Source organism: Colossoma macropomum, unplaced genomic scaffold, assembly GCF_904425465.1.
Source record: "Colossoma macropomum unplaced genomic scaffold, Colossoma_macropomum, whole genome shotgun sequence".
In the NCBI taxonomy this organism is placed as follows: domain Eukaryota; kingdom Metazoa; phylum Chordata; class Actinopteri; order Characiformes; family Serrasalmidae; genus Colossoma; species Colossoma macropomum.
The window spans coordinates 2,487,109-2,501,839 of NW_023494790.1; the positions used below are offsets into that span (position 1 = coordinate 2,487,109).

At 40.7% G+C, this 14,731-nt stretch overlaps 2 protein-coding genes across 2 annotated transcripts in view; one reads left to right on the forward strand and one right to left on the reverse strand.

Annotated features, from left to right (window-relative positions):
* LOC118809006 (zinc finger CCHC domain-containing protein 24-like) overlaps positions 1 to 6,297 on the forward strand; it is a 52,061-nt gene extending 45,764 nt beyond the window's left edge. The window contains exons 3-4 of the mRNA XM_036571918.1: positions 841 to 1,005; positions 6,126 to 6,297. Coding sequence (XP_036427811.1) covers positions 841 to 1,005; positions 6,126 to 6,239 — 279 coding nt within the window. The 3' untranslated portion in view covers positions 6,240 to 6,297. The remainder of the gene's footprint in view (positions 1 to 840; positions 1,006 to 6,125) is intronic.
* A 7,613-nt stretch (positions 6,298 to 13,910) lies between these two features.
* The window catches only part of ppifb (peptidylprolyl isomerase Fb), a 15,194-nt gene continuing 14,373 nt past the window's right edge, over positions 13,911 to 14,731 (reverse strand). The window contains exon 6 of the mRNA XM_036571919.1: positions 13,911 to 14,731. This exon is cut by the window's right edge and continues 579 nt beyond it. The gene's annotated coding sequence lies outside the window, so the exon portion shown is untranslated.

Below are 14,731 nucleotides of genomic sequence, written 5' to 3' on the forward strand. Positions count from 1 at the left end.
CAGCCAGAAATGAACCCAACACCATTCGCCAAACTAAATGGGCTGTAAGATGCTTTACAGACTGGCTGGAACAAAACAACATTAATACTGATCTGGCAAAAACTGACAAAACTGAGCTAAACTTGATATTGCGGCAGTTTTATGGCTCAGTCTGATTTGGTCAGACTCTGAAGATCAGACTACACGTTTGGCGAATGGTGTTGGGTTCATTTCTGGCTGATTCCAGGTTGTTTAGCTGTTCTTCTGTCACAGCTGCCGACTGAAAAGCTGCTCAGTGGTGATGACAGTTTGGGAATTTAGTGTAAGGAGCTGGAGAACGAACTGCCGGCTGTGCAGTGAGTGGGCGGAGCTCGTTACTCTGATGTAGCAACAAGCTGCTTGTTAAGGAACTATAATTTGGTGAAGGAACTGCGAACATTAAAACATATTAAACGCCGCGTTCACGGCCCAGTTTATTAATGTATTACTGTATTTATTTAACTGTTGTATTAAAGCAGTAGAACACTCGAGGAGTGTGTTATCGCCAATAACATCACGGCTGTGATGATCTACGGCGACCAAATCACAGCCGTGATGTTATTTTGTGATAACACACTCCCTCTCGGGTTCTACTGCTTAATTATCAGTGTCTGACCTCACAAATGCTCTTTTGCCTGAATGCTTCACTCTCCAAAATCTTGTAGAAAGCTTCCCAGAAGAGTGGAAGCCGTTATAGCCGCAAATTGAGACCAACTCCATATTAATGACCTCGGTTTTGGAAAGGGACGTCCACCAATCTCATTTAGTGTATTTGTAAGGTCCCTGTTTTCTCAGTGCTCTGTGCTGTATGTGTGTCTGCAGGCCCGTCCGAAAGGTGAAGGCCTGACTCCGTATCAGGGGAAGAAGCGCTGTTTCGGTGAATATAAATGCCCCAAGTGTAAGAGGAAGTGGATGAGCGGAAACTCGTGGGCGAACATGGGGCAGGAGTGCATCAAATGCCACATCAACGTTTACCCACACAAACAGGTACGCAGCACTCTGAGCCTGCACTAAAGGACATCATCAACACTGAGGCTGTTATTCAGATACATTAAAGGAGGATTTTCTGCATTATTTGTTTTTTATTAATAGCATTATAGACAATTACAAGACTGTCCTTTTCAGACAGCCCAATAAATGCCCAATTAAAGGGTCCATATCATGGAAAACAATCTGCTCTCTTAACATACTGTTCACTTCCCAGTTCATACAGTCCATGTTTGTCAACTAAGCCTATGGCAGTTAAGCTCCACCCATTGATACTGAAGTTATAAGGAGTGTTTCATCCCATACTGCTTTTTGAATGAGGGCAGCCAATCAAACAGAGCTCAATTACATATATCAGTCTTGAAAGCAAAGTAACAAAAACAGCCTGTTTAATTAAAAGGGATAAACAGAGGTCAAAAAATGGTCATATAAAAATGAATTATGGATGTATTTAGTACATAACACCAAACAGATGTCATTAGTGGACCTCAGAGAAAGAAAATGTAGAATAATGACTCCTGAAAGTATAGATAAAAAGCAATAAGTTGCACGTTATAGCCCTAAAATTATATATTTCACTTCTAAATCCAGACATATAAAAAAGAAATTGATGCCCATTCTGAACTCTGAAAAATGTGGGCTTAGTGTTCAACAATAAGGCAGTAATAAGATTCTAATATTTAAAGTTTACAGTACTGTGCAAAAGTCAGAGTGCCCATCATTAATTTAATTTCCGGTCAAAACAGCCATGAAATACAAGTTACTCATTTTTCAGGAGAGATTTCTGAGATCAGATATAAGATAGTCCACTTGCATAAAGGTAGAACGTAAAAGGACAATAAGTGTAAAAAACAGGAGTTTCTGAAACTAAATTAAAGCTACAGAGAAAATGGGGCTCCTAACAACCACCTGGAAGACCTGGTCGACCCCAAAACTGCCCCCATCAGATAAACAGCACTTAAAGCTTTCATCTCTGAGAGAGAGGAGAAAATCAAGCTGCTTCAGATCTGAAAACATCCACAGGTGTTTCTGTCCATCCTTCCACTGTGAGAAGACGACTCAGCGCTGTGGGTCTGAAAGGACGTGTAGCTGTCAAGAAGAACCTCACTGAGAAAAGGAGACGGACACATCAAACAAAGAAGCTGAACGATGGACTGACCACCCCAGAGTCCAGACCTCAACACCACTGAATGTGTTTGATTACTTCAGAAAATGATCAACCAGCTTCTAAGACTGAACTTTGGAGGTGTGTCTGCAGATTCTTTGAGGAGCTGAAAGTGAGTCTCCTGAACAGAATGGAAGCTGGAATAAAGGGAGAGAGTGACTCACTGAACACTGAACAGCTGAGATTAGATTTAGCTGCTGAGGCTTCTTGGTAATTTGATCTGAAATATGTTTTCTGCTTTTGAGTAACTCAGACTTGGCTGTTTTGGGTGGAAGTAAGATAAATGAAGTGTCTTTATAATAAAGCCTGTAAAAAACATAACTGAGCATGAGGTAACAGTTTTGCCACCTCTTGCTTTGGCTGAGATTGTGTTTTTCATTAGCTCTTTACGGCACAAAGAACCAGACGCATTTTCATGGTTTTGGATCCATCAGCTCAGTCAGTCTCTTTAGAAGAGACTAAAGAAGAAAGAGAAATCTTCTCATCGTGCCTCCTGCTGTTTCCAGCCTTCGGCCTCCTTCAGAGTCCTCCGTCGTTTATCTTTCATTTATTTAACTTCGTGCAGATGCTGCTGAGAACCACAAGTGAGATGACATAACTCACTGCAGCACGTACCACTACGGGAATGGGTCTCTAAACAATCCCATTTGCCAAAATATAGCTGATCAGACAAGACATGTCTGGTGTTTGAACTCTGCTTCTTAAGTTTTAGCACTGGAGCTACGAGGCTAATGCAGCTGAGTCGTTCTCCATCAGGAGTGGAAATTCAGGTGGATACATTTTTAAAACATGAATTTCTTTCATCCCAAAACTAAATAATCTTAATGTGTCCATTAACATCTCCTATTATCATATATGCAGAAAGGAGCTGAATTCCAAACATATTTTATAGTCACTGGTGTTGTATGAATATGGTGTAACACCAGTGACGGTGACTCCAGTGACATTCTGGTGAAAACTGAGGATTCTGTAAATCGGCTGACTCGTTGGCTGATCAGGTGAGCTTATGCAACTATTAAAAATTAGTAATAAAATGATATATTTGTCATTATTTTGACAAAATTTTAATTACCCAGCCATTAAAGCACAAAACACCGGGGACACATAGAAGTTATGAGCTGCCTGATGAACAAAACTATTAATAAATTAATGAAATATAGTGAGCGAGTCTGACTCGCCTTCTCATGCCTTGAGCTGCTTCCTCTCTGATGAGCCTCGACCCAAAGAAGCAGTTTAATAGAGCTGAAAACAAATAGAGCAGAAACCTTTTTGGTGCAACATAGAACCCTTTTTACAAATGGGTTCTATATTGCACCAAAAAGGTTTCTGCTGTTGTTACAATGTCAAGCCTGTAACAACAGAAGAACCCTTTTTGGTGCAATTTAGAACCCTTTTCAAAAAAGGTGCTATATAGATCCATCTACAGTACTCTGCAATCTGAAGAACCACTTCACGATGCAAAGAACCCTTTAATCATACAAAGGGTTCTTTGAGTGTCTACCAAACCATCTTCCTTACTAAAGAACCCTTGAAGAGCCATCTTTTAAGTGTGTAGTGCTCAACCCAGTTGCTGTAGCCTTTCAGCACCACTGATTTTGGCACATCTATAATTCCTCAGCCCATTTTTATGCATCATCTGCTGTAAAATGAGGCTTATTAATCCAGCAGGTCGTCTTTTGTAGCTACGTCTGGAATTTTCCCACCTTCACTTCGGATTTCAAGATGAGCGTCTCAGCTATATTAGCCTCATGGCTGACCGACTATATTTGAGATAAAGAGGGGGAGGAGTTGATATTTCAGCGTTTACCCTCATCTAACGCTCTGAATTCAGTTCATGAAGGCTTTGTGAATTACACTGCAAAAAAATGGTATATTGTCACGTGAAATGATGTTAAATGTAGTCAGAATATCTAATATTTCCCATTTTGAGACAGTTGTGCTCTTATTATGAGATTATCTATCTTATTATTAGAGATAAATTAATCTTATATTAAGATTACAAAAATCTTAAAAGGAGAAATATTAGATTTCTTGAGTATTTAAGGCAATTTTACTTGACCAGATACCATTTTTTGCAGTGAAGCTGATGAGCTGAATCAGGTGTTCTGGCCCATGAGGAGCCTGACATGTGCGCTAGAGTGAATTATGCCACCTCACTAGTGACTCTGTGTGAAGGTAAATAAACAGAAGAAGAATGTGAGGAGACTCCGATGGAGAACGCTTGAAGCAGCAGGAACTTTTCTGAGGGAACTGTTTTATCTCCATAGCCAAACTATTCCTGTGAGACTCCTCAGTCCGAAGGTCCTGCAGGGGTGGAGATTTACCTTCTGCAATCCTGTTTTATGGCCTGTGCTGAGGGTCACTGCGATGGATTTCTTGTGGACAGCGGCATCACTGTGTTTAAGCACTGACCCACAGTGACCAAGCTGAGCCGAAGGATCTGCTGACCACCTGAGACTTCAGTATAACTTTATGGGAAGCCTATCAAATTTTAACCTGGAGTGATTAGAGATGATGAACTGAGTGAAGCACATTTGCTTTATGGAAATATTTACTTTTTCTGTCTGTAATAAGTTTCATAAACTCTGCTTGTGGTCCTCTAAGCTCTCTAGAGGTTTATTAGCATTATTGTTTTTTACCACTAGTCTGATTTTATTGTTAATCTAGAGCAGGGGTGCCCAAACTTTTTGTCTTGGGCCCAAAAAAGGACTCGAGTTTTTAAAAATGCAGTTCATAACAATACACTATATTTTATATAGTACTTCAACAATATAATTTTAAAAGAAACATCATTTCTAATATATACATACACCGATCAGGCATAACATCCTGACCACCTCCTTGTTTCTACGCTCATTGTCCATTTTATCAGCTCCACTTACTATATAGGTGCACTTTGTAGTTCTACAGTTACAGACTGTAGTCCATCTGTTTCACTTTGTTAGCCCCCTTTTACCCTGTTCTTCAGTGGTCAGGACCCCCATGGACCCTCACAGAGCAGGTGCTATTTGGGTGGTGGGTCATTCTCAGCACTGCAGTAACACTGACGTGGTGGTGGTGTGTTAGTGTGTGTTGCGCTGGTCTGAGTGGATCAGACACAGCAGTGCTGCTGGAGTTTTTAAACACCTCAGTGTCACTGCTGGACTGAGAATAGTCCACCAACCAAAAATATCCAGCCAACAGCGTCCTGTGGGCAGCGTCCTGTGACCACTGATGAAGGACTAGAGGATGACCAACACAAACTGTGCAGCAGCAGATGAGCTATCGTCTCTGACTTTACATCTACAAGGTGGACTGACAAGGTAGGAGTGTCTAATAGAGTGGACAGTGAGTGGACACAGTGTTTAAAAACTCCAGCAGCACTGCTGTGTCTGATCCACTCAGACCAGCACAACACACACTAACACACCACCACCACGTCAGTGTTACTGCAGTGCTGAGAATGATCCACCACCCAAATAGCACCTGCTCTGTGAGGGTCCATGGGGGTCCTGACCACTGAAGAACAGGGTAAAAGGGGGCTAACAAAGTGAAACAGATGGACTACAGTCTGTAACTGTAGAACTACAAAGTGCACCTATATAGTGGAGCTGATAAAATGGACCATGAGCGTAGAAACAAGGAGGTGGTCAGAATGTTATGCCTGATTGGTATATATATATATATATATATATATATACTTTCTCCCAGTTTGCCCCCATTTGGGCTGCCCAGATCAGGAGTATATTTATACAATTCATTTCTAAAAGATACCCAGTGGCCCCCATAGTCCAGGATTCCCAGTATATTGGGTCTCTTTCTTTGCTTTTATTTCAGTTGAGTCACACTTCGTTTTAGATTTTATCACTAAAATTAAATGTGCTTTATAAACAAACACATTAATAACGATAGTTATTACCATATGATACCATATGAAGCTGTATTACATTACCTGTTGATTTTTCTGTGCATCTAGCGCCCCCTGGAGAAGCCTGATGGTCTGGACGTGTCTGACCAGAGTAAGGAGCACCCTCAGCACCTGTGTGAGAAGTGTAAGGTGCTGGGCTACTACTGCCGTAGAGTCCAGTAACACACTTACCTGACCTATAACCATGCTCACCTGGGAGCAGAACAACACCTGACCCAGAAACATACTCACATGGGGGCAGAACAACACCTGACCAAGAACAACACCTGACCCATCAACACACTCAACTGGAAGAAGAACAGCACCTGACTCAGGAACATACTCACCTGAGAGTAGAACAACACCTGACCCACTAACATACTCACCTGGGAATAGAACAACACCTGACCCAGAAACACACCAACCTGTAGCAGAAAACCTGAAGCAAAGACATCTGGACCCAGAGCATACCTGCACCTTCCCCTGAACCACAACATGCAACACCTGAACACAAAACACTCAGTGCAGATACACACTTACCTGTACGCATATAATCTTACCTGCAAACACACCTGGGAACAGAACAACAACTGACCCACAACACCTGGCCCCTGAGCATGCCAACACCTGGCCCTAAGACACACTCACCTGGACCCAGAGCATGCCAACACCTGGCCCCAAGACACACTCATCTGGACCCAGAGGATGCCATCACCTGGACGCAAAGCACACTCGCCTGGACCAAAAACACACTCACCTGCACCCTAAGCATGCCAACACCTGGACTGAAAACACACTCAACTGGACCCTAAGCATGCCAACACCTGGCCCTGAGACACACTCACCTGGACCCTAAGCATGCCAACACCTGGCCCTGAGACACACTTACCTGGACCTAGAGCATGCAAACACCTGGAACCCAAACCCACATACCTGGACCCAGAGCATACCAACACCTGGACCCCTGTCAAACATACTCACCTGGACACATCACCTGATCCTGAAACACCCTCACCTGAGCCCAGTTTGCCAAACCTTTCTTGAAAAACACCTCTTGTGCCTTATGAGCAGTGCTGTACATTATGGTTCCAGAAATCTGCACTCTACAGGAACAGGTTCCAGAACATTCAGCCAAAAAGTGAACTGCTATGCATATTTGTGTGAAAATAGATTTTATTCTGACTGAAATGTTCTGGCACTGTGGCTCTACAGCACCCAGCGGTAGGTTTTATGATCACACAAAACCTGCCACTATTTAATGAGTATAAAATGCTATAATGTTCATTTACCATAACCAACAACAGAATAAGGCTTTATAAATGTTTGTTAGTTGTTATGAAAGGCTTATGTAGGTGTAGCAGCTTTGCGAATGACAGTCTTCAGTACAGTGTTACCGTGATCTTTGATTGACAGTGTTACAGTTCTGTTTTCTTCCATTGTCTGCATGCGTGTGAGAGAAAAACGGCTCTTTCCTTCCTGAGTTTTCCATCTTCACTGTGCCAAATAATTTTTATAGTGTCCCACAGTGCCTTATGTCCTATATCTCCACTGTGAATTCAGGAAGGCACTTCTGAATTGAATTACGAGTCTTTCATATGGTGCATATCTTTCTGGTGTAGCCAACAGAGCGTTTTGTGCTGTAAGTGCAATAATAATTCATAATACTCACCAAATGACCCTTATGCAGAAACTCTACAGCGTTTTTTAAACCTTTTTTTGTAACGCACAGGTTGAAGTATTTCTCAGGTTGACTTTGTTAGACCCGGTTGTTGTTCTCTTGAGGTTCCTAAAGGGTACCAGTTGAGATCTTCTGGTTCTCTTCTCTTGATTTATAGGTGTAAGGCAGTTCAGTACACCCTGACAGGCTTTATTAGAAACCCCTCCCTTATAGCTCCAAATGATATAAACTGTACAGCAACAGATGGACTGCAGACTCTAACTGTACACCTATTGAGTGGAGCTATACGGGAGGTGTTTCCAATTAAGTGGCCAGTGAGTGAAAGTAGAGAGGCGTTTGCAATAAAGTGGCCAGTGAGTTGAAGTAGACAGGAGGTGTTTCCAATAAAGTGGCCAGTTGGTTGAAGTAGACGGGGAGGTGTTTCCAATAAAGTGGCCAGTGAGTTGAAGTAGACAAGAGGTGTTTCCAATAAAGTGGCCAGTGAGTTGAAGCAGACGAGAGGTGTCTCCAATAAAGTGGCCAGTGAGTTGAAGTAGACAGGAGGTGTTTCCAATAAAGTGGCCAGTTGGTTGAAGTAGACGGGAGGTGTTTCCAGTAAAGTGGCCAGTGAGTTGAAGTACACGCCATGCAAAATGTAAACAAAAACAAAATGCAATGATGTGCAAATCATTTAAATATGATATTTCATTGAAAATAGTACAAAGACGACATATCAAATGTTGAAACTGAGAAATTTTATTGTTTTTTGAAAAATATTTGCCCATTTTGAATTTGATGCCAACAACACATTCCAAAAAAGTTGGGACGGGGACAACAAAAGGCTGGTAAAGTTGTGTAATGCTAAAAAAACACCTGGTGGATATAAAGAGCATCTCAGAGAGGTGGAGTCTTTCAGAAGTAAAGATGAGGAGGGGTTCACCACTCTGTGAAAGACTGCATGATCAAATAGTGCAACAATTCAAGAATAACGTTTCTCAGCGTAAAACAGCAAAGAACGTTTGCTTTTCATCATCTACGGTACATAATAACATTAAAAGACTCAGAGAATCTGGAGAAATCTCTGTATGTGAGGGACAAGGACGAAAACCATGGCTGGCCGTGATCTTTGGGCCCTCAGGCAGCACTGCATTAAAAACAGACAATATTCTGTAGAGGAAATCACTGCATGGGCTCAGAAACACTTCTGAAAACCACTGTCTGTGAAAACAGTTCATCGCTGCATCCACAAATGCTAACTAAAACTCTAAAACGCAAAGAAGAAACCAAATATAAACAGGATCCAGAAACGCTGCCACCTTCTCTGGGCCTGAGCTCATTTAAAATGGACTGAGGGGAAGTGGAAAAGTGTCCTGTGCTCCGACGAATCAACGTTTGAAATTATTTTTGGAAATCATGGACACTGTGTCCGCCGGGCTAAAGACCACTCAGCGTGTTATCAGTGCACAGTTCAAAAGCCAGTATTCATGATGGTATAGGGGGCATTAGTGCACATGGCATGGGTGACGTGCACATCTGTGAAGGCACCATTATTGCTGAACGATATATACATGTTTTGGCAACATATGCTGCCATCCAGACGACGTCTTTTTCAGGAAGCCTTTGATTATTTCAGCCAGACAATGTCAAACCACATTCTGCATGTATTACAGCAGCATTGCTCCATATTAAAAGAGTCCGGGTGCTAAACTGACCTGCCTGCAGTCCAGACCTGTCACCACTGAAAACATTTGGCACATTATAAAATGAAAAATATGACAAAGGAGCCCCTGAACTGATGAGCAGCTGAAATCCTGTATCAAACAAGAATCAGAAACATTTCACTTTCAAAACTACAGCAGTGTCTCCTCAGTTCCCAAACGCTTACAGAGTGTTGTTAAAGAAGAGGTGATGAAACACAGTGGTAAACAGGCTCCCGTCCCAACTTTTTTGGAATGTGTTGTTGGCATCAAATTCAAAATGCGCATATATTTTTCAAAAGCAATCAAATTTTCAGTTTCAACATTTGATCTGTTGTCTTTATAGTATTTTCCTTTAAATATATAGTTTACATGATTTGTATATCATTGCATTCTATTTTTATTTACCTTCTGCACAGCGTCCCAACTTTTTTGGAAATGGGGTTGTAGATGAGAGGTTTTTCCAATAAAGTGGTCAGCGACTGTGTAGTTCTCAAGGGCTCAATATTCAACTTTGTTCTTTTCTCATAAACGAATGGCTCATCGTCTGACAATAGAACAATGGACTTAATTTCGCTGAGTTGATCATATTTTCTTGAATTGATGAAACAATATGAGCCAGTTTAAATTATTATTGATTTGTACCACTAGTATTATCATTTACCTATCAACTACAGCACATGTGTGTATTTCAGTGGTGTCACTATTTAACTGTGCTAACTTTGTGTTTTTATTATTTCTTGTTATTCTTTCCTGACTGCTACTCTTTGTAGCATCTGTCCTACAGATATTGACTTTTTATGCAATGTATTTGTTTTTTATCTGTATAAATATGAAAGAATATAGTTGAAGAATATATATGATCAGTATTTAGACGTGCCACTCAAGTGCCTGTGATGATGTAAATGTTTACATTGATAAAGATTTTACCAGCAGAGATGAATAACAGCTGCAGAGATGAGAACACAAAGAACCGGTGTTTTGATATTACACTCCAGAAGAGTCCGAGAAATGTGACGTATTTGTGCTTTGAACTGAGAGTCTTCTCTGTAGAACAGGCAGCCGCATGTGCCTCATGTTTACTTTTTATTTACCTTTAATAAGTTTCATTTACATGTAATCAAAATACTTTTCTACTTTTCCTTTTTAAAATGTACTTTTAAATTTAGAATAGTTTGCGTATATCAGAAGGATTTGGGAATTATAAAATAAAACATAACTTGGATCCAGTTCGTTATAAACCGCTATAGCAGCTTTTGCTAATGATGATGATCATGTTTTGATCATATAACTGGAGCAGTTATTTTGTTTTAGTAATCTTTGATGTTTATGCTAGTATCTCATCAAATGTATCAAATATCAATAAGCAAAAGTGACAAATTAATGGAGAACTAACAGGCTATAAATGATCTTTGAATAGAAAACACTCAGCACTAATTCCTGAATGTGAACGCCTGGTTAAACTGATTTTTTGACAGCATGGCAAAAAAAATGAAATATATTGTGGCCACAACTTAATTATCTCGCTCATGTCTTATTAAGCATGCCTTACTAAGAATGAGATAATTATGTTGTGGCCACAACTTAGAAAGGCATAGGAATGAGATAATTAAATCAAGGCCACAAGATAGTAAAGAGTGTGAATTGATAGGATTGTGTCCATGATTTACTGAGGTGTGAGAATGAGAATCAAGTTGTGGCCAGAACTTAGTAAGATGTGGGAATGAGATAATTGAGCCATGGCCACAGTTTAGTAAGTTGTGGGAATGAGATAATTAAGTTGTGGCCACAACTTAGTAAGATGTGGGAACAAGATAACTAAGTCATGGCAACAACATAGTAAAGTGTGTGAAATTAGATAATTAAGTTGTGGGAATGAAAAAACTAAGTTGTGTACAGAACTTAGTAAGGTGTGGGAATGAGATAATTAAGTTGAGGCCATAATTTAGTCATGTGTGAGAATGGGATAGTTAAGCAAAGGCCATAACTTGGTAAGGTGTGGGAATGAGATAATTAAGTTGTGGCCATGACTTAGTAAGGCATGGGAACAAGGCAATTAAGTCATGATAAATAGTGGACAAGACTTTATAAGGCATAGGAAAAAGATAATTAAGTCATGATAATTAAGTTGTGGCCACAACTTAGTAATGCATTGGAATGAGATAATTAGGTCATGTCCATGACTTAGTAATGAGTACGATCATCACAGGATCTTCATGTAGTTTATCTTATTTTCCCTACTTTATAAGTGGTTGCCACAACCTAATTATCATGACTTAAGTATCCCATTCCCATGCCTTACTAAGTTGGGGCCACATTTTATTTTTATTATGAAGGCATGTCACCACTGGGGCTCCGAACTGAAGAGTGACATCAGGTGTGTTAGAGTGGAAAAACTCCTAAATGTGCAGCGCAGTGGGTCCATAAGACTGACCTGAAAATACTGCACAGTAAACCGATTTATTAAAACATTAAAACACTTTGCTCAGTTTCTTTTTCCCGCAGTGCTGTTTCTGTCTCTGATATGAAAAATAAAAAACACAAGACAAAGTCAACACTGTCCTGAACCTCGGACGAGTCCTCGAGGGGACACTGGGTTTAATAGATCAGTGATATTTTCTTATAAACCTGATGTTATTCCACTTGATTTTGCTCACTGAACAGCAATAAAGAGAGTTTGTTAAAACGTCTGTGAAGCTGGATGTGATGGGAGTGATAAACAGTAACAAACTCACAGGTAGAATTCAGGCTGCTACTAATATTTTTAGGTATGCAAATGCATTTCAGTCCATGTCTGTAGATCTCAGAGAGTCATACAGCGTCAGAAACCACTGAAGCTCTTTAGACTCCACGTAGCTACACAGAAAACATTTCTTTGAATTCAGCATCAAGATCTGCATGTAAGAGTCTTCAGAAGGAAACCTCATTACCAAAGTCATCATCTGAAGTTAGCAAAACATCATCTCGATCAGTCAGAGGCATTTTGGAAACAAGGGATGCAGAGTGATGAAGTAAAAATGGCCATAATGACCACAGTTATGCATATAAAGGGAAAGAAAGGAGCAGCATCTGATGAATGGAACACCGTGCCAGCTGTTAAGCATGGGGGTGGATCTGTTATGCTTTGAGGCTGTGTGGCTGCCAGTGGCTGAGGAAACGCGGCACAGGAAGACGGAAGAATGGATTTTCACTAAATATCAGCAAAGTCTGGAAGCAAATGTGACAGTCAGCGGCTTCAACATCCAAAACGTTGCTCAAAATCCACCAAGAGCTACTGAAGCAGGTTTGGGAATGGCCCTCACAGTCTTAAACATCATTGGAAGATTTAGGCCCAGTCCCATTTCACCCCTCACCTCTACCACTGAGCCCTAAGCCCTCTGTTTAGCGTGTTCACGTCTAGGGGTAGGGTGTCCCGATTCTTGTTGAGATAGAGGGGGAGGGTGAAGTGTTTGGGCTACATGACCCTCCAAACGGAGGTTTTTCAGAGACTCCAAACAGAGAGTTATGAGAAAAAAGAAAAACCGGCAAGATGGAGAACAAGAGACCAAAGAAACACAAAATTAAAAACTTACAATAACCTTAATTTAATGTCATTTCAGTGTATTTTGGTCCTTTTCTTCATAACAAGCATCGTAATAGCATGCTAATGTCTCGGTAGCTAGCTAACTTAATTTTCCCGTTCCACCTTAAATAGTCCAGCAGTTCTGATGCCTGAGGTGCCAGAATGTAACTGCTGCACGATTTAAGGTGGAACGGGAAAATTCGAACAAGAATCTGGTGAATATCTGACTTCAGCTTCATATCACTGAAGAATTAGGGGTGGGTGATAATAAATAATCGCCCCCCTCTTTGAAGTCATATGATGCCCTAAATGTAACTAAAGCCCAGCAGTGAGGAGCTGAACTTTACCCTCCTCTGCTGTCACTGCAGACTGGCAGGGTCGCCTACAGAGCAGCGCTGGTAGCTGTTAATGAAGTGATGCTCTTTTTATTTGAGGGTCCCATTTCAGAGGGAAGATTTCAACCACTACCCTGTAACTCAGTTCCAAGGGGTTAGGGTGACACTCGAAAACAAGGGGTAGGGGTAAAAAGAAGAAATGGGATTGGGTCTTAGTGGATCTTAAACATACTATGCATGCAAGACAACCCAAGAATATTGCAGCCCTATAGGCATTCTGCAAAAAAAGAGTGGGTGAAAATTCCTAAAACAGGAACAGAAAGACTCCTATTGTGCTACAGTAAGAATCTGCAAGCTGCAATATCAACCAAAGGGTGTCCAAATATTTTAGAACAACATTTTATTTTTCTTGTTTTTCCAGTTAGTCAAATATAAAGTAACTGTGCATGAAAGCCTTCAGAAAAAATATATTTTAAAATAGGTTGCTCATTTGCTCATTTTAAAAGATTGACAGATGAGGAAAATTATACAGATGACGATGATTATTATTATAATTATTATTATTATATGATCTGTAATAAGAGAGACAGGTAGTTATGAAGGTCAGTATATTTCATGGCAATGTTTTTTTATTCCTGAGGTTACAGTCCAGCAGAAACAGGAGTCAGTCCAGATCAAACGCAGCATTTAACACCAAAATCCACTCCTCACACACACACACACACACACACACACACACCACACACACACACACACACACACAGTGGACACTGTTTCAGTACAAACATTCACATTGGCTCTAATTCAGATTGAAATTTTCTAATATTCACATTGTTTCAAGTTTATGGATTTCATAAACAGTTAGTAGTCTATCGATCCATTTATATCCACTGACCCTGACCGGACGAAGTCCTTTATAAGTGCTAACGTTCCTGCTCGTTCTCCCAAACTGACTGTACCGTTCACATTAGCACTGAGGTTAATCCAGATTCGCCTAATCCAGATTCAGCTCCAGAATGTAAAGGCTACATTTAGTCCAGCGTTTCCAGCTCCAGTGCTGTGGCCCACCTGAACTGCACAGGTGTGTGTTTTCCTGCACAACAGTCTGATATACTTAATATCTGCTGGTCTGTTAGTATGTCCCACAATGCAATGTGCAAAAAGGGAGGAGCTACTCACAGCTGGGAAATTCTGTAAACATGGCAGATGTTGAGTGCTCCTGCAAGTTACTACAAAAAAGTGTCTGCTTTTTGGTTTAGTTTCAAAGTAGCCCAAAAGGCAGCAACTTGATTTGATGCATGTTGCAACAGCAACAGCAGGAGGTTGATATTTTGCATATTAACCTGCCGAAATCTTTCCGAATTAGGATAAACAGGACCAGCGTTCCGTATACAGCTGGAATATAAGAGCAGGACAACACAGAC